The sequence below is a fragment of the Podarcis pityusensis genome (assembly GCF_964106645.2).
Source record: "Podarcis pityusensis genome assembly, chromosome: 4".
Classification (NCBI taxonomy): Eukaryota; Metazoa; Chordata; class Lepidosauria; order Squamata; family Lacertidae; genus Podarcis; species Podarcis pityusensis.
This window is the reverse complement of record NC_138027.1, coordinates 65194431-65216783: the sequence shown is the minus strand read 5'-3', so window position 1 is coordinate 65216783 and position 22353 is coordinate 65194431. Positions and strand designations below refer to the sequence as shown.

The following is a 22353-nucleotide window of genomic DNA, read 5'->3' as shown; positions in this document are numbered from 1 at the left end:
CAATCTCTTATTTACTGATACATAATTCTGGGTATGAATGAAGCCCAAGAAAGATGCTTGTATTTCTCTTTATTTTAAAATGAAAAGTCTAGGTGGTTTAGATTTTTTAAAATCATGTGTAAAAAAATATTGCTTCAACATTCTACACAATGTGTCTCAATAGATATAGCATTGGTTTAGCTACAGTTTCATTTTGTAACATATCCTTGAAGTCTCCAAGACGTGATAAGTATTATAAAAGGACAATTGTGTGTACAGTGGTGGTGGTGGTTTTTTGTAGGTGCAGTAATATCCTTTTTTAAAAACATCCCATGTCATTTTCCTAACATGGAGCTTCTGAATGAAGCATTGGAAATCAATATTTCATTGTGAAATGTATCACAGAATATGAAATTTTGCCTGCTTATCCTGAGCAACCAAGGATATACTTTGAGGCTTTTAGGATAAATAGCCCATATTTTAAGATACATTGTTTATACTGGCATTGCTTTTGACTATACTTATCGTCTTTCTGCTTGTTTGCCTTCCCAGTGTAAAAACAACAATATGAGCATATGAATATGGGTTATAGGAAAGGCTTTCATGTATTAGAGATAACTCCAGTTTTCATATTTATTTTATAAAATCACAAGTATGAAAACTGGAGTTCTCTAATCCTAGCTTGTAGCGTGAATAAATCTAGCTAGTATCAAATATATCTGTGAAGCTGGTGCAATTGAATGACTGATTTATGAAGAACTGCTATGTTGTGGGCATTATTTCTCAGACTTCTTTACCTTGCTAATGCATGGCAATTTCATCCTCCTTAAAACTTGAGGCATATGGTCTTAGTTATTTAACTCTTGTAAGTATTTCCATAAATAGTTATGTAAGCCTGTTTAATAATGCTTATTAACTATATACATGGTTCCCGAAACAGGGCAATGATTTGCTGTTCAGCAAAACTGCAAAACAGTAGACAGTATTATGGTAAAATGCTTCATAAAAATGGAAGGTCTAATACTTTGACCTTATTCTATTGGAATCAATGAAGCTAGTTCACTTCATTACCATTCAGTTGATGCCTACTTAGAACATTTGGTTTCTGAATTGGTTGTGTATGTGCATATTGTGCATGTAATGCATGGGAAAACATGGCCATGTTCTTTGCAACATTAAACAGATGGATTGGGAATTATCATTTGCTTTTTGCATTTTAAATGGTTGTGACTTGCCTCAAGATCCCTGGGGTGTTGTTTGGGGGATTTTTTTGTTGTGGGGGTTGTTGCTGTTGGGTTTCTGGGTCTTTATTTTAGATAAATCCTACTTAGAATTAAGTTCAGTGTGGCTTACTTTCAGGTCATTAGGTATAGGACTGAGGTCTGAATATTTTGACTAATAAAGCAGAAGTTACAAGCCTATACTTCTAACTTTGTGTAGTACTAGTGACTGGTTTCCCTGTTTAAAAAACTGCTGTTTGTGTTTCTAAAAGAAAATCAATTAGCTATTTTCCAGTTTTTTCTTTACTGGTATATCCGCTTCACACTTAATGGACTTGGGAAGAGAAGATAATAGTAGCCCAAACTCACTTATGTGCACAAACGAGTTTTCAATAACATTAACCTGCTTGAAAGTATCCTATATTATGACTTCATTGTTTTTCCTCACCAGAGTCTGTTTTTATGAAGACCAAAAAGTGCACTTGCCCATTAAGAAATGTGTTTAGCTAAAATAAAATAAGCATTATTATTGCATGGGGCATGCCATTGTGTGACAAAAACCTTTGGTTTTCTTTGTGTTTACAGCTGTAGTTTTTCTCTGTTCCCACTTCCATGTACCCTGAGGCTTCTGCTAGTACTATAGATATTGAAAATATGGGGAGGAGAAGCAGAAGAACCAAATCTTATGTCCAGTCACAAGAGGATTGCAGGAAAAGTTTACATATGAACAAACATTATAGAAACATTTAATCTTTTCATTTGTAGAAACCCTGATCTCTGTCATGGTAGATCATTTGTCTGAGAAAGGCTCACAGCTGCCAGTTCAGGTGAAAGGCAGGATAATTGGGAGTGCTGCCACCTAGCAGATCTACTCATGTGTAAATTTTGTTGTAGGCTTCAAAGGTATAACTTAAGCCAGGGCATACCATTGTAATGAATTCTAATATAGCCTTATGCCACGCAGCTTTATAATTTCCTGGCTACACAAGCTCATATAATATCAGTTATTAAAAGTTTGTTTATCTGACTTCTGATTAGATCTAATATGCAGCAGTGTACATTATTTGAATTCTTACAACATAAACCTTATGTGGAAAAAGCACTGTGAGATGTCCTAATATTATATATTATATTATATTCTTATGTATTATTGTAATATTATATATTACAATAATACATAAGAATTATTTTGCGACTTCTTCTGCTGTGACATTTCTGGAATATACTGCAGGCCTTTAATGACAATGGGGACTGTTTGGGCTGTGGTGCAGTGTTTTGAGAAAGGACTGCAGATCCAGGGAGCTTCCTTTCAAGCTATTCAAGGCTTCCAGGTTGCAGCATGGAGGATCTTGCACTAAGTCCTGCAGCCCCTCTCCTACCGAGAAGAACCTCATTTATTATTTCTAAATTGAATTGATGAGGAGGAGGAAGATGTGCTCCCTTATCTATGAGTTGCCTGCAACTCTGAGTAAGCAGGTTCTGTTCATGCAGCAGAATTTCTTCTTCTTCCTATGCCCCTCCTTCATGTCCTGAAAATCTGGAGGGTCTCCTAACCTTCTGGAGCTGATTCTGAGGGTGTGTGGGTGGCTGCAGGAAGAGAGGAAGTGGAAGTCTGTTCCACGCATGCAATGGCAGCTGCATCCCTCACTCCAAAGAAAGTTTTGTCTCCTGTGTGAAGCTTGCATATAACACTCTTCTGTAATAGTGCTGTAGAATTTCCAGTTCTGATTATTTTCTGCCATTCTATGTAGGCTTCTAAATGTGATGGAATGTGGCTCAGAGTAACAAAGTATGCACACAATGTACAGGTATGTTGTAGCAGCACACACTATTTTCACAAATTCCAAATTCCAATGTGTGTGTAAATTTATTGAATTGGGTTTCAGTAATTTTTCTGGATACACCCTGGCATACATTGCAACTGAATCCGTCATAAATATTGTCCTTGAATTGAGAGGCATAGCATCTTAACATATTGCTTCTGATATCAAATATAGACTTTTTTGGGTGGGATTATATGCATATTTAATCCCCCACCCAAATTGAGGGGTGAAATTACATTGACCCATGGTGCAGTGAGGTACAGAAGGGCTCAAATGAACATTTTGTCCCTGGACTATCAGAATCTTTAAAAGAGCCTGCCTTTGTTTGTAAGGGCTGACCTTATTATGTATCTTAATAAATAAATCAAGCCAGGTATTTAATGTCTTGCTCTCTTGTTCTTCAATATTGAATGCATGAAGAACATGACAATAGGGAATCTAATGATGGAAATGTCAACATTTGGCCTGAAGCAATAAGAAAACATGGATGAATGACTCCAGACTGTTTTATAACACTTTGTAATTTATAATTAACATAGGTGTGATGCTTATTTCCTACATATGAATGGCTGGGGAGTAACTTTCATAAATTTTAAGTATTGTGCCATCATAAATCTAGCAAGAGCACTGGTACTTGTCCCCCCCCCCAATCTTTCCTATTTTTGATTTTAGGATTAAGTTATTGGACTAGATGGACTAACAATTAACTAAAATATGTGCTTATCACTATGCTGTTTTGTGATACAAGAGATTTGAAACTTCTGATACCCAACCTTGAAATATTATTTGATTGAGCTATGGAGGAGGGTAAGGTATTAATAGTCTCCCAGAGAAACCACCTGTTGCTGAAATAGTTTTGCAGCTGATATCTTGTGTTGTGGAAATTACTTCAGTGCCAGTATATTACTGCAAAGTGGTTCTACACAGCTATCAAACATGTATATTGAAGGTACATGACAACATGAGTGGAAGTTAACATGATAGGGAGGACAGTTTGGATAATGATAATTGTGAGTGGAAATGATGCCCTTGACAGATGTGAGCTATGTGTATGTCATTCATCAGTGTAGTTATGGAGTAACTGAGAGAGCTTCAAATCATTTTCTAAAGTCTGATAAGTTATACATTCTGTTTTGAAGTGATGATTAAATGCATATTGTCAGGAATTATTTAGATTTTTGTTTAATTTTTCGTGTGTGTTCATTTTCTGTAAAATGAATATAGATCACATGTGATATTCTTCATATTACTAAGAAAGGATATTAGCATATTTTTAGATATACTTAATAGAAAAAGTGTATTTGAACTGTTCTTGCAATTAGCAAATTGTAATTTTCAGGTAACAAAAAAACAGGATCAATTCAGCTATTGCATTGCTTTATAGTAGTTATTGTTCCAAAGCAATCTGGGTTTACTGTGTTTTCCTAGCTATCCACTGATCCAGTCCTTCACCTGAATTAATCCACCTTTGAGCTAGCTGAAATAGTAGTCTCTGTTGTGGTTGTGTAGTTTGGAGCAGAAAAAATGGGGAGAGGAGCAATGGCATTTGGCATTTGACTCTCAGAAAGAAGTGATCTGGCAGGCTTGGAAAATTGGCCTTAGGAAAGGGGCCTTCCTCCTTAATAGAACCTTGGAGGATAGGGGAAAGAGAACATGACACTTGCTGCCAGTTGGCTCTCAACAAAATGATCTGTGGAGAAGAGACTTAAAGAGGTGTGATTTGGCATTTGCAGTGATAATTTGTTCTTCCAATGACTATCAGTCGAGCTGAGAAAGAACAGGAATATCGTTCGTAAATATGTTGTCTTTTCACAGTATTATTCTGTGTGGTTATTGTTTGTTATGTCTTCCATAAACCTAGTCCATTGATTGGGCCTACAAATAAAACAAACACATGAGATTTATTATAAGCTTCAAATAGCCCCAATCAGGTTTCGGTTTTGTTATAAAGAACGCAGCTGCTTCTGCTTCTGTTATGATTATTATTTGCTTAGCTTTGTATCTAGTTGCTTGCATAAACCTAAAACTCATATATTTGCTTTGTGTGTCGTCTAACTTCTAACACACACCTATACTAAATGCTACTGATATAGTTTGCTATTACTATTTAACATATTACTTAAAGTATATGCTTGTTAATAAATAGTATATAAGAACAAAAATATTGCTCTAAAAACTATGGTCAGCATACGTTAGGTGAAGTTTTCAACATTAATAAGCAAACAACAGATTTGGCACAAACTGATAAGCAGCAGAAGAGCACTCTTTTGGCCATTGTTTAACATGCAAAACTAAGCTGGGATGGTTGGAAGAAACACTTGGGGATAAACAAACAAACATTAGCACAATACTCACAATAAAAATACAGTAATAATTCCAGAAGTTATTGGTTTTACTTAATATAAAATTTCACATGGTGTTCATTGTTTCATCTGGCACTTCCTTTCCTCAGCAACAGGTCTGGCAACTGTTACAGATACATTGTATACAAGTCATATATGTATGTTTATTGATGTTCAGCAAATAATACTATTGAATAGAAAAGTGAAGAAGTATAGATAAATACATCAGCTTTATAGACTGAGACTAAAACCTTTGGCCTCTCACTTAAGAACAACCCTGCAATGATCAATACCCAATGCAGGCCATGGGGCAGGGTGTGGGCTTCTTCCCCTGGACAATGTTAACCAATTTGAGGAAAACGTAGCTGCCATGTCATTTTTCTTTCGCATGCCCAAATTCTCAGCTTCAAATTGAGATATTCTACATAAGGAGAATGGGCATTGGGTCAGTAATATTCTACATAAGGAGAATGGGCATTGGGTCAGTAAATTTGGAAGGCTGTTAGTTTCCTAAAGTATCTGTGTATTGACCATACTATTCACAAGATATGTTGGATTTTCAAAACAACTCTATGACACAGGACACAAGGCATTTGGGCTGTTTTACACTTTAACTATTTTTACTATTTGAGGAAACAATGTTAAGCACAATAATATTTTAAACTAATATATTGATTACCTTATATAATGATGGTTTCCCCCAACAATTATCAAAATCTTGCAAATCTTAATGAAGCTGGTCATACTACAAAGCTAACTGCTATGTTTCCAGTTGCAATTCCAGTAACTCATTACCAAACTTAAAACCATGGAGACACCTGGTTTGAACAAAGACATTGGATTCTTATCCCATTATACATGACTAAGCAATTTCTCACCTTCTCACCCCTTGCCTTTTCCTGTAAGACCTATTACAGTCGTTAAGAGTCGTCAACAGGCTCATCTCAGCTATCTGCCAATCTCCCATTTCCACCACCCTTCTGAGTAATACCCCTCCCCACCTTCTCACTATATAGAAGGATCTGGCAACTTCTGTTTCAGTGTATCTGAAGAAGTGTGCTTGCACACGAAAGCTCATACCAAGAACTAACTTAGTTGGTCTTAAAGGTGCTACTAGAAGGATTTTTTTATTTTTCATACAAGGATTCTGAAAGATAATAAAATTATTACATGACTTGATCTTTAGAATATTTTCAACATTTATATCTGCCGGTAAATGTGTGTAACTTGATTTTTCTCATCACCGCCCTGCCCAGGAAGTGTGTGAGAGAGGTAGGTAGGCTAAGGACTAAGACACAATGATGACTAGCTAGACATGAAATACTGTTTGCACAGCTGTATCTTGGAAATGACCAAATCGTTAAACAACTTACTGGGGGGAAGTGAACAGAGACTCTTATTATGTTCAACCATGAAATTGCTGAACAGTGCTTGTCCTGTTATAAAGTCATTGCATATGTTGCTAGGTCAAAAACCCTTACCCTTATTTTCCTATTGCATTCAGAAATAATTGATACTTAGCTCTCTTATCGTAAAGCAACTGTTTCATGGAAGAAATAAATTTCTATTTCAGTGATGCATTGTAATTGTAACATTACCATCAAATTATTATATTAAAATCACACTAGTTTTGACATAAGATCAAGAACAATCTGTCCCACCTGATTGCATTTTGCAGTTGTTGAAATAGGACTTCAATGCAGTAATTAAATCATGAGCATCAAAAGAGCTTTAATATTTAGTTAAAAAAAAGGGTGATAAAATGTTGTTAATTTATGGCACTAACTTATTCAAAATGACAGCTATTATTTTACTTGCAATTATTTAACACTTGCTTGTAGAACAGATGTCTTAGGATTTAATGCATGTCTCAAGTATTATGTTTTGATGAATAAAATTTGTCTTTGACCTAAAAATATAGTTAAGATGCTTTATTCAGCACACATGCAAACCTGAATTCCATAAACTGATTATAGGCGCAACAGCTTTCTGACATCTTAAGGCTGTATATCATTGTTGGTAACCACAGTACACTTATTATGCGAAATGCCTTTGTGTAATGCTTGTGGTGTGCCTTTTCTCACCACTGATATAGTTATGTCATCATATGGGGCAACATTACACTCTTCCAGGAGGGGTCTTATGCTGATATGGAAATACCACCTACTTGATTCTAGGCCACCAACCTTGATGATAGCTGAGTGGTAGATAATATTCCCTGCACGAATAAGGCCCTGGGAATTTTTTTAAGGCCCTGTATGAGGTGCAGCATCAGAACTCATAATCTTGGGGCAGTGGCTGGGAATCTAGGAGGTTTCACTACTGATGCCACCCTGAGCCCAGTCTTGGCGGGGAGTGTGGGGTATAAATAAAAATATTATTATTGTTGTTGTTGTTGTTGTTGTTGTTGTTGTTGTTGTTATTACCCAGGGCCCTGCTTTTCCAGGGCTCCCATAAACCTTCCTGTTTAATTTCTAACAGTGCCCTGGAGCATCTGTTGTAGTGCCAGCCATAATGCTCTGGAGTGATGCTGTGTTGGGCACTCCAGATAGTTGGATGATATCTAAATGATGGCTCTGAAATGCCACCACTCATGAGGGCAGCATTGCAGCCAGCTGCCAAGTAAGGCCTTGCTGGCTTGCCTGTAGGGGCACTGGGTCAAAGGCCCTCTTAAGCCTGAAATCGGACCTGCTTGGTATAATGTTCTTGCATACTAACCATGTCCCCTTGGTTTCAGGTGTGTGTATCTCATGTGGCAATGTAGAGCCAAGAAAGTTCAGATAGTATTGGCCAAAAGTATGATAAATGTATTTGTGATTTTTTGATCCTCATACTGGGATCAGGAAGGCTTATTTCCACTTTTAATGCTGATAATCTGTGACAAACTCACAGGATGTTGGAATTAATAATGGATTCATGTCAGCAACTTTGGTTTGGCAGGGATTTTTTTCTATGGGGTGGATGGGAAAATAACATTGGGCAGTTTCCTACTTCTGTGGATTTGAACACTTTTTGAATAGTCTTGTAGTTATTTGTGTTGCTTGGACATCCTCCAGTTGTGCATTTGCTGCATACTGCTCTATATTTGTAGCATGTCTTCTCCAGCTGGTGCCCTCCAGATGTTTTTGACTACAACTTCTGTCACCCATGACCATAGGCCATGATGGCAGTGGCTGATGGGAATTGTGGCCTAGAACATCTGGAGGGCACCAGGTTGAGGAAAGTTGACATAGTTTAATTAATGTTGAACTGAAATTGGGATTGCTCACTCCCCAAAGCTATAGAAGCACATTCTTGATAAGGCAAACTACATACTTGGTGTGAACATAACAACTGTGTGAAGAGGGTCTGCTGCCTTTAATGTGGCATTTGCTCTTTGAAGCAAGCAACCTTCACATTTTGCATCATCCCATCCCTCTTGACAAAGGACGCTACCAAACATTTAAGATTACGTCAACCAGTCTGTGTTCTGTTTTCAGTGGATATTTTCAGATTTGAAAGCAATGTTTGAGAGATTTCTTTAGTACGTATGTCAGAAAGATTTCTGGTATCAAATATGAAGAAAACATGCCAAATTTTTCTTTATATTTTACATAATGGCCATTCGTTATATAATGCTCAGACCATATTCTTTTATTTTCTTGTAGTTCTTTGTATGAAAGTTTACTTTTATTCCAAAGATTCCAACTTTTTTCATACTGTGGGTTCTGTTTTAATAGTTTACTGTTTAGCATGAAGACCGAGTTACCTCAAGTGCAAATCACTTTATTTTTTAGCAAATCAGCAGTCCTAGTACCCAGAGGCCCAAGCTTTAGGTTGAATAACAGCATTTGTGACTGTGTGGTAAATTCAGCTAAATTTGTGAGGTTCAGCTGAAGACTAGCATTAAAAGACTTACATAATACTAAGTAGTATTATCATTGAACCACAATTATATCATTTTAAAAGTGAAAAAAAGTGCCGAACATGCATAAAATTATGCTCTTATTTGTATAGTCAAGTGTCATGCGTGCCTTTGTATGGGACTGGTGTTTGCATGGTGTTCTGGCTGAAGAATTAATAAGGATTTAAAACAGAATTGAGAAATGACAATGAAACCTGCATTAAATGAGCTAATATGTTGTGATGAAAGTGAGCATGGTACAAGGAATGAGAAAACATAGGCCAGGTGCAGACAAACCTAACATTACTGACCTCTTAACCATATTTAGCAGGGACTGGGCAATGGGTTTGAGCCTTCATTTTCTTCATTCCTTATTGTTTCTGCATAAATTCTACTGTAAATTCTAATACTGTACAGTGGTACTTCGGGTTACATACGCTTTGGGTTACATACGCTTCAGGTTATAGACGCCTCTAACCCAGAAATAGTACCTCGGGTTAAGAACTATGCTTCAGGATGAGAACAGAAATCATGCTGCAGCGGCGCGGCGGCAGCAGGAGGCCCCATTAGCTAAAGTGGTGCTTCAGGTTAAGAACAGTTTCAGGTTAAGAACGGACATCCAGAACAAATTAAGTACTTAACCTGAGGTACCACTGTAGTCAGTATTAGCATTGCTGAAAGTTAGTTTGAAACTAGGGTTTAAAGGTATGTGGCTTTAAGGTGAATATGTGTGAGAACAAATTAGTGGACTACTGCTTCAATGAAGCTAAAGAATTTTATACAAGAATTTTGATGCCAACCATTTCCCTCCATATTCATCTAAATGTTCAAATCTCTGTTGATCAGTTTGTGAAACATTTTGCTTAAATTATTCAGTCTAATATAGATTTCCCCTTATTTCATTTATACAGAAAAATAATTCTTCCCTTCACACATTTTTTGTTTGTTTTTGTTTTAGGTCTCGATGATTGTCTGCAGCAGTATATCAAGAATTTTGAGAGAGAAAAGATTGGTGGAGATCAGTTGCTACGTATCACTCATCAAGAACTGGAGGATCTAGGGGTTACTCGAATTGGTCATCAAGAACTCATCTTAGAAGCAGTTGACTTGCTCTGTGCATTGGTAAATGTCTTTGTGATAGATTGTTGGGTGGCAAGAGAGACAATTTTTGTCAGGATTTTTTTTTCTTTTTCAGTTTGAATGCCACAAATGTTCTTTAAATTATTACATCAATCTAGAATTTTAATCACATCAGTTTCAATGTGCCAGTTTCTTACAGTATTACAAAACTGAATTTTAATTGAGGAGGCTAGTCAGCATGATGAGAATTGATCTGTGATATCTCTCAGGATTCGGTGTTATTGCCAGTGCTGTTTAAAAGAACTCTGAGCACGTGTTTTGCATTTTCAAGAGTTGCACTAGAACCTGCAGTTGCCTTAAGAGAAAATTGGTTTTGTATAGAGTTTATTTCGGGGACTTTTCAAGACTGCTTATGATTACATCATGTTTAGAAAAAGCATTTTACTAGTACACAGAGTCTATCAATTACTTCACATGTTTTTGAACTGAGCCTGCAGTTAAAAACAAATTATGTATTTGAATACCTGGTTAAAATTAAAAGGGAGAGGTAAGGGGTGAGGAGGTGGAGAGACAAGATATGGGAGCTGTTCTGCTGCAGGTGGCTCTGCGCCGTGAGTTTGGGGGCGAGGTGCTGAGGCGGCCGGCCGGCTCCGCCCTCCTGCACGCCTGGGGTTGGTGTAGGGTCATAGAGAGGCCCACCCAGTGCACGCTGCTTACACCACGAGGTGCCCAATGCCTGGTTTGTTGCGCTGGGCTCCTTACGTTTCCTGTTTTCTTTTCCTGAGCAAAGGTCGCCGGGCAGATCTTTGCACCCTGGTGCTGCATATGCTTATGACAGCCCTGGTTGCATTTGAGGTCTAGCTGGTAGGTAATAAATTCAAGGGACTTAAGAGTTTACATTACAATTATGCAAACAATAGGAGAGGAGTATGGAATACGGAGCGGGACGCGGGTGGCGCTGTGGGTTAAACCACTGTGCCGCTGGGGCTTGCCGATCGAAAGGTCGGCGGTTCGAATCCCTGCGACAGAGTGAGCTTCCATTGTTCGGTCCCAGCTCCTGCTAACCTAGCAGTTCAAAAGCACACAGTGCAAGTAGATAAATTGGTACCGCTCTCTTGAGAAGGTAAACGGTGTTGCCGTGCACTGCTCTGGTTTCGTCAGAAGCGGCTTAGTCATGCTGGCCACATGACCCAGAAAAACTGTCTGCAGAAGCGGACAAACGCCGGCTCCCTCGGCCTTTAAAGCAAGGTGAGCGCCGCCACCCCTGAGTCGTTCACAACCGGACTTAATTGTCAGGGGTCCCTTTACCTTTTTATGGAATATGGAGCAAAAAGTAACAAAAATCTGGCCACCTTGGGAGGTTCCCCCCCCTCCTGAAAGGCTGGGTTGTTGTTGTTGGCACTCATCTGTCTCGAGAGACAATGGAGTGTACCTTCTGGGGGTGAAGTTAAACTGCTGCATTAGCAGCACCAAAGTGTCCTCCCCGGTGACCAGATCCGCCCCATTCAGCCTTGCTGGTGTGGTCCAAAGGAAAGCAGAGCAATATGTTTGGCACCAGCTTGGCTGTAAGAGTTGCCAGAAGAAAGTGTACAAGGTGCCATCCAACTGTCTTAGGGTCTCCACTCCATATTTGTGTAGGGTTTAGTACTTAGCCTTTTCTTCTCCTGAAGATACCCTGCAAATCAGTAGAGGTTTAGGATCAGAGTTTTTCTTCTAGATGAGCTACCTTTTCAGGTTGATGAACACCATCTACAGCACATGGAGAAGCCACCTTATTAACTGTTGGACCCACTACTGGTCTTGTCACTCAATCTGCTGGAGCCTGTCTTCACCTGCAGGGGAAGTCCCTAACTCATTGAGGGTTTGAGACCCTTTGACTACCCTCACCTGGTTTAGCCGGCCAAACAAAGCTATTCCTGGGGTGTCACCGCTGTCACATGCTGACAGGTTATGGGAGTCACAGGTGAGTGCTGAGTGCAGGTTGAGAACCAAAGGTGGACAGAATACGCCAGAAGGTGCACGAAGTGTCCCCCAGCAGAGATAGTACCCCTCCCTAAACACCCCAGACATAAGACTGACAGCACATTTACAGTTGTACCTTGGAAGTCGAACAGAATCTGTTCCAAAAGTCTGTTCAACTTCCAAAACGTTCGGAAGCCAAAGTGCAGTTTCTCATTGGCTGCAGGAAGCTCCTGCAGCCAGTCTGAAGCTGCAGAAGCTTTGCTGGACATTCGACTTCCGAAAACCATTCAAAAACCAGAACAATCACTTCCGGGTTTCGATCATTCGGGAGCCAAGGCGTTCAGGATCCAAGGTACAACTGTATTTATTAATAAATAAAAAAGAATAAAATAATGTTGGTTCTCTTGTTCCACTAGAACTTCCTTCTGTTTTCCTTTTGTGCTGGAGTTGTGTTGAAAAATAGATTTAATTTCTAAATATTATTCTAAATTGTTAATTTATAACTGTATCACACATGTAAGACTTTACCTGAGGCACATTATGTTTTTTGCATGTGGAACTTCAAGCGCTGTTCAGAAAAAACCTATATTCGTTTAAGTGACACTGTTGAACTTGGATATTTTAAAAAATCTGGCCTTCATAACACCCTAGCTTCATAGCTCTTGGATTTTTAACTTTTTCTCCTTCTATTATAAGAGCAGAAATAGCAGCAGCACTCAGCTAATTGCTTCTGTAGATTTTATATATTAGGCTTCCTGAGTCCTACTCCCTGCTGTTGCTTTGCTTCTTAGATGTTTATAATAAAAACGATTGTGCTTTAAAAATCTGTTCTCATCCTTTGTACTTTTAGTAAAAGCAACATGCATATTATACTTACAAAATGTCACATTGCTCATGGCCTTTTCACATTTGCCTCAACGTTATACCTGCACAAAAGTAAAAGAATTATTCTGATCTCAGCAATAGATAGTTTCATAGTTGCCTGAGAATTTAGTAAAAAAAATTTAATTTTATAGGAGATCTACAGAAGGTGGATAAATTGGTATTGCAGTCCATTCCATAGATTGTGGAAAGAATTAAGTAAAGTAGCCACATGATCACCTTTCTGTTTTAATTATTTTAAAAGCCACAAGTGAACATGAACATGTATTTGTTCCCTTGAACAGACACTGTGGATAGAAACTGCATTCATACGTTTAAGGATCTGACAACATTGTACACAGCTTGAGCTTTTAATACAGAAAAAAGCAGAAGTGACAGTAGTAATAATATGCCTGCTTACTGATTTGGAACATAGCCTTCAGTTTCTAGTCAGTATTTTATTCAGTGAATCTATGTATCCTTAGCAGAATGCAGACCAGAATATAAATCATAGGTTAAAAAATGAATGATGCAGCAGCAGGTGATGACTAGTTTTGCTAGCCCACTTGTGCAACAGCTGAATCCGTTTGGTTTCTTGCACTTGTGAAAGATGATGTGGAATTGCTTACATAAGAGCTTACATTTCAAGTTTGTTGGTCACATTTTTATAAGCATAAATCCACACTAATAGTGTGAGAGAGAAAGAGATAAAGAGAGAAATCAAACCTTAGTTGCATCATGTTTTTCTTTTGTAATACTACTAAAGCTTCTGTTTCTAGCTTTTCCTCAGATTATATGTACAAGTATATGCATATGTGAGGAGATTTCTTGAAGAACCTTAGACTTGATTGCCATGACATGTTTTGGATCCTGAACATAACAGTTTTATTACATTCTACGTTGAAGCCCCAAGCTAAGAGTGCAGTTATACCTTTTCTAAATAAGAATGTCTTCCAGTCACTTGGTGGTCTGGACAATAAGAAAAAGGGTTTGGAAGGAACTGCATCAGGGAATAGGATCAATAGTCTTTTCTTAAAAGAAAGATTTGTCATACACAGCTGGAGTAGTGCCACATTGCTAACCTCTAAGAAGCCTCTTTGAAAGGTTTCCACATAAGAAGTGCCAATTCAGAGTGGCCATGTTAATTTGTTATAGCAAAATTCCAAGAGCACTGTGGAATCTTACTTATGTATAAATTCTGGCATGAACTTTCGTGGAGAAAAGTTTGCTTCTTCAGCAGCATGATGTGACTGCAAAAGCATTCAACGAAGGCCTAGGGCAGGGGTGGCTGACCGTTTTTGACTGCATTTGCTGTTCGCCAACCCTCTGAGAGCTGCATGTTAGTGACCAAAGTGAAAGTGAGCACTGCCAAAAATTAGTGTGTCTACCCTGAAGCCACTGTCACTGGCATGCACTGCTAGCAGATATGCATTCAAACATGCCACACATACAGCACATGCTCCAGGGGGAACGGCTGTAGCTCAGTGGTAGAGCATCTATCTTTCATGCAGAAAGTCCCTGGCATCTCCAGGTTGGGCTAGGAATGCCCCGTGCCTCAAACCCTGGAGAACTGCTGCTAGTCAACATAGAAAACACTGAGCTAGATAGAACAGTGGTCTAATTCAGTATAAGACTATGTTCTCTCCCATCCCTTTCTCTCTCACACAACCCCCCCCCCATAGCATACGTTCTCTTTGTCTGTCTTTGTCTCTCACATTCACACACAACAAACTCATCCCCACTTCAGCATTGAGCTTGATTTGACTCATTCTCCAACAAGCCCAGCCATCCTATGGGGAGGAGAGTCTATTTCATTGGCAATAGCACTCCAGTTGTGGAGCCGTCTATTGCCATTCAGCTGCTGCCTACTTAGACTGCCCGGGTTCTGAATTGGTTGTGCATGTAATGCATGGGGAAACATGGCCATGTCCTTTATAATATTTAACAGATGGATTGGTGATTACAATTTTAATTATATTTCACCTTTGGCGCTTTTTTTTTTGCTTTTTGTATTTTAAACCATTGTGACCTGCCTCAAGATTACTGGGGTGTTTGGGGTTTTTTTGTGGCGGTTGTTGCTGTTTGTTCTTTTAATCTTTATTTTAGATCATGTTATGCTTTATTTTGAAATTGGTTGCGGATTTTTAATGTTTTATTTATTGCTTATGATAACTTTTGCTATGTTGTAGTTAGTTCTTTTCATGTTGTAAGCTGCCTTGAGCATGGTTTGAACTGTGGAAAGGTGGCATGTGAAGAAAATTATATATGTATTTATGTATGTATGTAATAGGATTAAAGGTGGCATATAAACAGTTCAAACTGTTTTTACTCAGAGAGAATTTTAATTGACTGTGGTAATTAATGGGCCTGGCAACCATTAGATAGTTATGATTTCACTCCCAATTAATGGACCTGGCTCCCAGTACATTTCTAAGCACAATTCAAAGTGTTGGTGCTGACCTTTAAAGCCCTAAATGGCCTCGGCCCAGTATACCTGAAGGAGCGTCTTCACCCCCATCATTCTGCCTAGACACTGAGGTCCAGCTCTGAGGGCCTTCTGGTGGTTCCCTCACTGTGAGATGTGAGGTTACAGGGAACCAGGCAGAGGGCTGATTTGCTATTTTAAAGGCATAGTTTCCTGGGTAAAGAGACCTAGCATAACAATACATTATGTGGCATAAAGTGGAATGATAAGATGGAGACACTTTATTGTTATGGATTATTTAAAGGCTTCTTATTTTTTCTCACATAATCCGATAATATTTTTAATTAGTTTTCAATTACAATCCAATAGTAGCCTCATTATAGCAGTACCAATTTATAATACAATTATTAATACCAATCGTTCAAGTACTGAATTATATAATTTAGATAAGGTGGCCCCCTATGTGCTAGAATTGATGGCTTGATTATTTGCTTCATTTCTGCATTCCAGAATCTTATTAATTTCCATTACATTCTGGTCATAATAACAATCCCTTATACAACAACTGCAATATTAATAACTTCTATTCGTGGTGACACATTAAATGATTTATTTTTTTAAAAAAATTCTCACATGATCAGTCATCCACTTGCCATCTTGCTCAAGGGTAAGTTTCTCAGGCTTTTAATCAAAAACAAGGCTCAGCAACACATATTGCCTGATCTGAGCTCTCACTTGTGCTGAAGTCTGGAGAAAGAAACAGCAGGAGTCTTCCCCACTGTTTTTCTCATGTCCCCATTTCACAGCAAAATTTTGTCCGTGCCTGAAACTAATTTATGGGTCCCTGCACAGGTACTGAGGACTGTGAAAGGCTTAAGGAGGAAACCCAACCATTCTGTCAAGTTGTTAGGCCGGATGTGCCTAAAGATAGCCATCCCCCCTCCCCATGCCAAAACTTGCTAGATGTGAGGTGTTATCATTCTTTTGAGCTGTCTGTATTTGTGAAAATTTATTAGTATTGGCTAAAGAAGCACCAGAAACGCACCTATTTTGATTCTGATGATACTGATGCCTGAGCGGAGATTTTGGAATGTTTCAGAATTGAGAGCTAAAGCATAACGTCTCGTCATTAACTGTCAACTGTCACATCAACTGTCATGCATCTACCAACATTCTATTTCTCCTAAAGTTACTGTAACTAATAACACAGGGTAGTGGGGGCAGAAGTGACACGAGGTTTATTTTGGGGATAAATAAGGCAATAAATGGTTCCTAGCCCTGATGGGTTTGTTTTACCTCTACTATTTACCTCCACTGTACTTCTGAATACCAGCTGCTAAGAGTCCTACTGATGGGAAAGGTGTTGTTTTGCTCAAAGCCTGCTTGTGGGTTTCCTCAGAAGCATATGTTTGGTCTCTGTGAGAAGTGGACATTGGACTAGATGGGTCCACTGATCCAGCAGGGCTGTTTTTTGTTCATAATAGCTATAGCCTAGACTCCCTTTTGCCAGGTTAATCAGAATAAATTGTGAGCACATATAATGAAGACTTACTCCCATAGAGACACAATTTTTTTCTTCTGCCATTTTTTGGCATCCTTAACTTTCATTTTCTTAGACGGAGATCTTATAGTCGAATAGCAAGTTTTGTGGATAATAATTGCTATCATATATTATAGCCAATAAATTTGTACTTACAAAAATATGTTCCTTTTATAGTGTATGTTTAAATAATTTGGCAATCCCATTTCCCCTTCCTTAGTTTAAAAATGAGCTGTGTACATGCGGGGGCGGGGTCCTTGTGCAAAAGAGGTAATGGTTCAGAGCCCAGTTGACCACCAGTGTTCCAACTCAGCATTTTGTTGCAAGCGTTAACTTTCTTTCTTAAAATGCCACCTTTATTGTAATTTGTCAAAGAAATATTTAAGGTAAATCAAATAAGACAAAACCACAATTTAAAACTCCGCAAAGCATAACACACGTGAGGTGGGATTTAACTAAGTCTTACTCAGAGTAGGCCTGTTGAAATCAATGGATCTAACTTAGTCATTTTCATAAATTTCAATGGATCAGCCGTGAGTGAAACTTAATTGAATGCCACCCATGAAAATTATTGTTTGTAAGGGTTGTTCCACACATCTGAGGAGTGTCTACTTTGGATTGTGCTCCATTTAGTCAAACCATCTATTCAAAAAAATGAGCTAGCTCACATGTGCACCGTGCAAGCCATAGCTGCATCTGGATTAAGATGACTTAGTGTAGGTAGGTATTATGTAACAATAGCAAAAAAAAAAGTTTTTAAAAAGTTGGTTTTCTTAACTAAGTACATTTTAAGGATAAGCTTCACAGCATATTGGAAGCTTTTCCTAGAAATATCCACACATTGATAAAAACTACTCAAAGGAAGGCAAGAGTTAAGACAGTACTGCATCATCTGCAGCCCACATGGTTATACAATATGAATATGTTGGTTATAAATGAGTATGGCCATACTTGTTGCTGTAAAGATGTGGCTTTTGGCTTCAGGCTTGGTGGACTTAAAAAATGTTAGCCCCTGGCAAGAGGAGGGCCACCTCTTCTGCATTTAATAGATATAGTTTAGTTTACATGAGATTCAAGATTCAGTTTCCTGTATTGACAGAGCAGATCATTTCTTATGTCACACAGATGAAAGTGGGTCTATAGAGAGGTTAAATTGATTAAAGGCTTAAAATTGCTTTACAGGATATCAGAAAAGTACACTTGTTTGTTTCCCTAGATAAAGATTACATAGACTTTTGCCCAAGTCTGTGTCAATATTTTTTGGAAACAAAGCATGCAAGGACTTTTTAAAGCAGTTTGCCATGTACAGTGGTGCCTCGCAAGACGAAACTAATCCGTTCCGCGAGTCTCTTCGTCTTGCGGTTTTTTCATCTTTCGAAGCACGGCTATTAGCGGCTTAGCGGCTTAGAGGCTATTAACGGCTTAGCAGCTATTAACGGCTTAGCGGCTTAGCGGAGAACTTGCAAGAACTCGCAAGACGTTTTGTCTTGCGAAGCAAGCCCATAGGGAAATTCGTCTTGCGGAACGACTAAAAAAATGGAAAACTCTTTTGTCTAGCGAGTTTTTCGTCTTGCGAGGCATTTGTCTTGCGGGGCACCACAGTATGCTTAGATTTTAACCATCCTTGGGGTTTTTTAGTGCTTTCTATAAAGATGAAGAACTAACTGTTTTCCCAATTTTTTTTAAATGCAGAACTATGGACTGGAAACGGAAAACCTAAAGACACTTTCTCACAAGCTAAATGCGTCTGCCAAAAACCTTCAGAACTTTATCACTGGAAGAAGGAGAAGTGGTCACTATGATGGCAGAACCAGCAGAAAATTACCAAATGATTTCCTTACCTCAGTGGTGGATCTGATTGGAGCAGCAAAAAGTCTCCTGGCTTGGCTAGACAGGTAATTTCAGGACTTTCATGGATGACCATTTTAGTCATGCACATTCACCTACATGTTCATATACTGTTTGTTAGAACACTGTATTATAAAGTTATACCTGCAAGTTGAAGTTACCTGCTTTAAAAAAAAGAGGAACTATCACAATATTCGGTCTGGATCTGCAAGTGTGGTAGAAACTGTCTGAACACAAGTTTTCTCTCCTGAAGACAAATCCTCAGAATGCAAAGAAAGTATGTTGAAACAACTTCTGCCATATTTGGAATATATGTCTTCACCCATTAGGAAGGAGCAAAATAATGACAGCTCTTGGTACTTTGTTTCTTATTATTTGTTTCATTGAAACATATGTATTTTTATTTCACTGAAATGTGTATCTTATTTTTCAGTTTGAAAAACCACATTCCCCCAAATCAAATAAAAATATTAAAGCTACAGAGATAGGCCATCCAGAAAACCCCCAAATGCAAAGGAATGATAGCCTTTTGGGCCAACTGCCTAAAATATGGAACTTCAGCACACAAGGCTTATAGCTACCTGCTGCATTCCAAGGCACACCTAGATGTTCTTCCAAGGAAGAACTGGCAGTGCAGGTAGGGCTCATATGAAGGGCTAACTAGGTATGAAGGCAAATTTGTTACATGCAATCAATGCTATTTTATTTTCATTAGGACCAGAATGCATGGGTTAACCCTTTCTTCCCTTGCCATGATCCTGATCTACTATTAGCCCAGAAAGAAAAGCTTCATTGGTACCATTGTTTGTGTTCTGTGGAGTGAAATTCTGAACCACATTGTCAGGAAAGAGTTAGAAGTTTTCAGTTTATCAGAGGGAGAAAGCATTCCCCAAGGGGGGAAGGAGAGCAGTGAATCTAATAGAAGGGAGCAAGAGGAACAACAGGGAGGGACCGGCTGTTCACAGGAAAGGCAAGGGTTAAGTTCTAGCTCAGATTCGGAGGAGGGGAGATACAGGCCAGCTCTAGCCAGGAGGTTAGAAAAAAGAGCGGGAAAATGAAGGGAAAGGCGCCTTCGCCATTTTGAGGGTGGCTGGTCACGGAAAAGCAGAGCTCAGAAGGTATCTGAAATAAGTGACTCTGAGGAATAATAGTTAAGAACCGTTTATAAGAATGTTTTGTTAATACGCAATAAAAAGTTTTATAAAAGAACAAGAAGCGTTTGTGTGGTGATCTGAAGAGGACAACGACCAGTCCTGACACACATATCCATGGTAGCTATTAAATGTAGAAATGAGAAAAGAAACAAATATTCAAAGGTGGGTCTTCATATTTATTTGGCTTAGAGTATTAAAGATGTAAATATTGCCAGTTTGAATTATCCCCTGAAACCAATTGAGAGCTAAGATAATGATATGATTGGGGTAATATGCTCCAAGCACCCAACTCCAGTCAATATCCTGTTTACAACATGTTATAAAAATCCCATATGGATGTGACCCAGGCATGGATTATTCTGCCTGCTCATTCTTTCATTTAAATATGGCCTCAGTATTTAGTGGGGAAGTCTTCAAGGAAAGAGTAGATGAATTTGGAAGTGAATTACATTCCTGTTTATTGTGTGTGCTTCTGCTTACCATTAGGCCTACTATTAGAAAGACTTGCATCTCTGTGTCTTTCTTTATCTCTCAAGAGATGAACTTCCAAATGAAGTCTCAATCTTCTCCATTGCTTTTCTTGAAGACTCAGTAACTTTATACTGCATATTAGTGGTGCTGATTAATCATTTTGGTTAGTGGTGACCTGTCTTTATCCCATACCTAACAACATTTTGCCACTGTAGGGACACACATGTAACAGAGCGTTGCCCAAGCTTGCTATCCCATTGTTAAAGGATCTATACAGCTATATGCTTTATCAATTTACTCTTCAATACCCTGCAGTTTTTCAGAAGATAATAGGATATTTGATCTACAATATGTTATCAGAAGCCCAATACTGTAGTTTAGCAGCTGCAGTGTTTGGAATAGTAGGTTGTGCACTGCATGGTACCTTACTAATCATGTGTGTGAATCTTAAAATACGACAATGCAAGAAACTCAAAATAACAACATTTTAACAAGATACCAAAGGGCAAAAATGAAAGTGATTTACCATGGACAGTAATGTTATCCATCTTGTGTACCTACTATTGTGGAAGAAAGTTGTTTTAGAAGCTGTGGTTGCTAACTGTTCTTATATATCCTGTTCTTTCCTCCTTCTCATGCCAAGTAATACTGGTTTCTTTTTGCATAATTGGCTTCAGTGGTCTCATTTTTGTCTTCATGCTTCCCCCAATCTAAAACCCTAAAGCCTCCAAAGCTAATGCGCTGTGGAGTATGTTAAGAATGAGATGAATATTTATAAGGTTCTCTCTTTTTTTACTTGCTTTCTTTAGGACCACTTCACTCTTTCCTGGTCCACCTGTTGAAACAGCCATTTCAGTGCAGTATTTAAATCTGCTCCATTTGGCAGCAGCATTACACCTCGCCCTTCCTTCAACTCACTGGTTTCCTCTGAGATTTCTGTTATTTTTTTCCATCTTTCCATGCTTTAAGTGTTGAATACAAGTGAGGGGAGATGGCAGGAGAATATTTTTACAAATGCTTCATATTTCCATGTGAAACAAATTTAAAGGGTGAGAAGAGAACCATGTAACCTGAAGAATAGGACCAGGAACTTCTCAAAGAAATGTCTTTTAAAAAATATCATTGAGCTAGAAAGTCTTGAGCAATCTTAATATACAATTCTTTATAGTTTGGAAGTAATGTATGAAAGGGTTTAAAATAATCTGGCTTAGAATTTCACTCCACATGATTCTTTTTGTAGCTATCCTCTGCTGTGTCATTTTATAGAAAAGTACTCATGAGAGCCCCAGAACCAAACACTGTTTACCTGATTGTCTGAGATAAATCTTTTTTCCCATTTTCCCTTATTCTAGTAGAGCATGCTAAAAAGCTCAAAAGGCAAACAACTGTGGTAGTTTATAATATAGATAATGGTGAAGATTAAAGTGCTTTGAATGGAAGTTACAAGTCAGAATGGGGTAGAATTGTCGTTAGTGCTGTAGAAAAATCCAGAAGGAGACATAACTGATGATGGCTGGGAAATGTGCTATGTTTCTGGCATGTGTTGTGGTTAATATTGTGCCCATGCTAAAATGTTCATGTTCATTTTCTCTCTTCTCCTATGTTTTCAAAAGAGGTTTTGCAGAAGTACAAAAAGGCTTTTGAAACCCCCCCCCCCCCAGAACAAGCCAATGAATGTGCTGAGTGACCTTGAAATGCTCTATGACAGTTTGGGGGTGGGGGAAGAAACGTAGGATAATGGAATGGGGCACCACAGAGGTGGGCA

At 38.5% G+C, this 22353-nt stretch overlaps 1 protein-coding gene and 1 long non-coding RNA gene across 2 annotated transcripts in view; one reads left to right on the top strand and one right to left on the bottom strand.

Moving 5' to 3' along the window:
• CNKSR2 (connector enhancer of kinase suppressor of Ras 2) overlaps positions 1-22353 on the top strand; it is a 183044-nt gene that overhangs the window by 2544 nt on the left and 158147 nt on the right. The window contains exons 2-3 of the mRNA XM_081001590.1: positions 10206-10369; positions 18808-19010. Of these exons, the coding sequence (XP_080857716.1) occupies positions 10206-10369; positions 18808-19010 (367 nt within the window). The remainder of the gene's footprint in view (positions 1-10205; positions 10370-18807; positions 19011-22353) is intronic.
• LOC308475017 lies at positions 4379-16702 on the bottom strand. The gene is made up of 3 exons (XR_013985086.1): positions 16621-16702; positions 13167-13215; positions 4379-4897 (listed from the first exon to the last, which is right to left on the bottom strand). It is a non-coding gene; the product is annotated as an uncharacterized lncRNA (long non-coding RNA).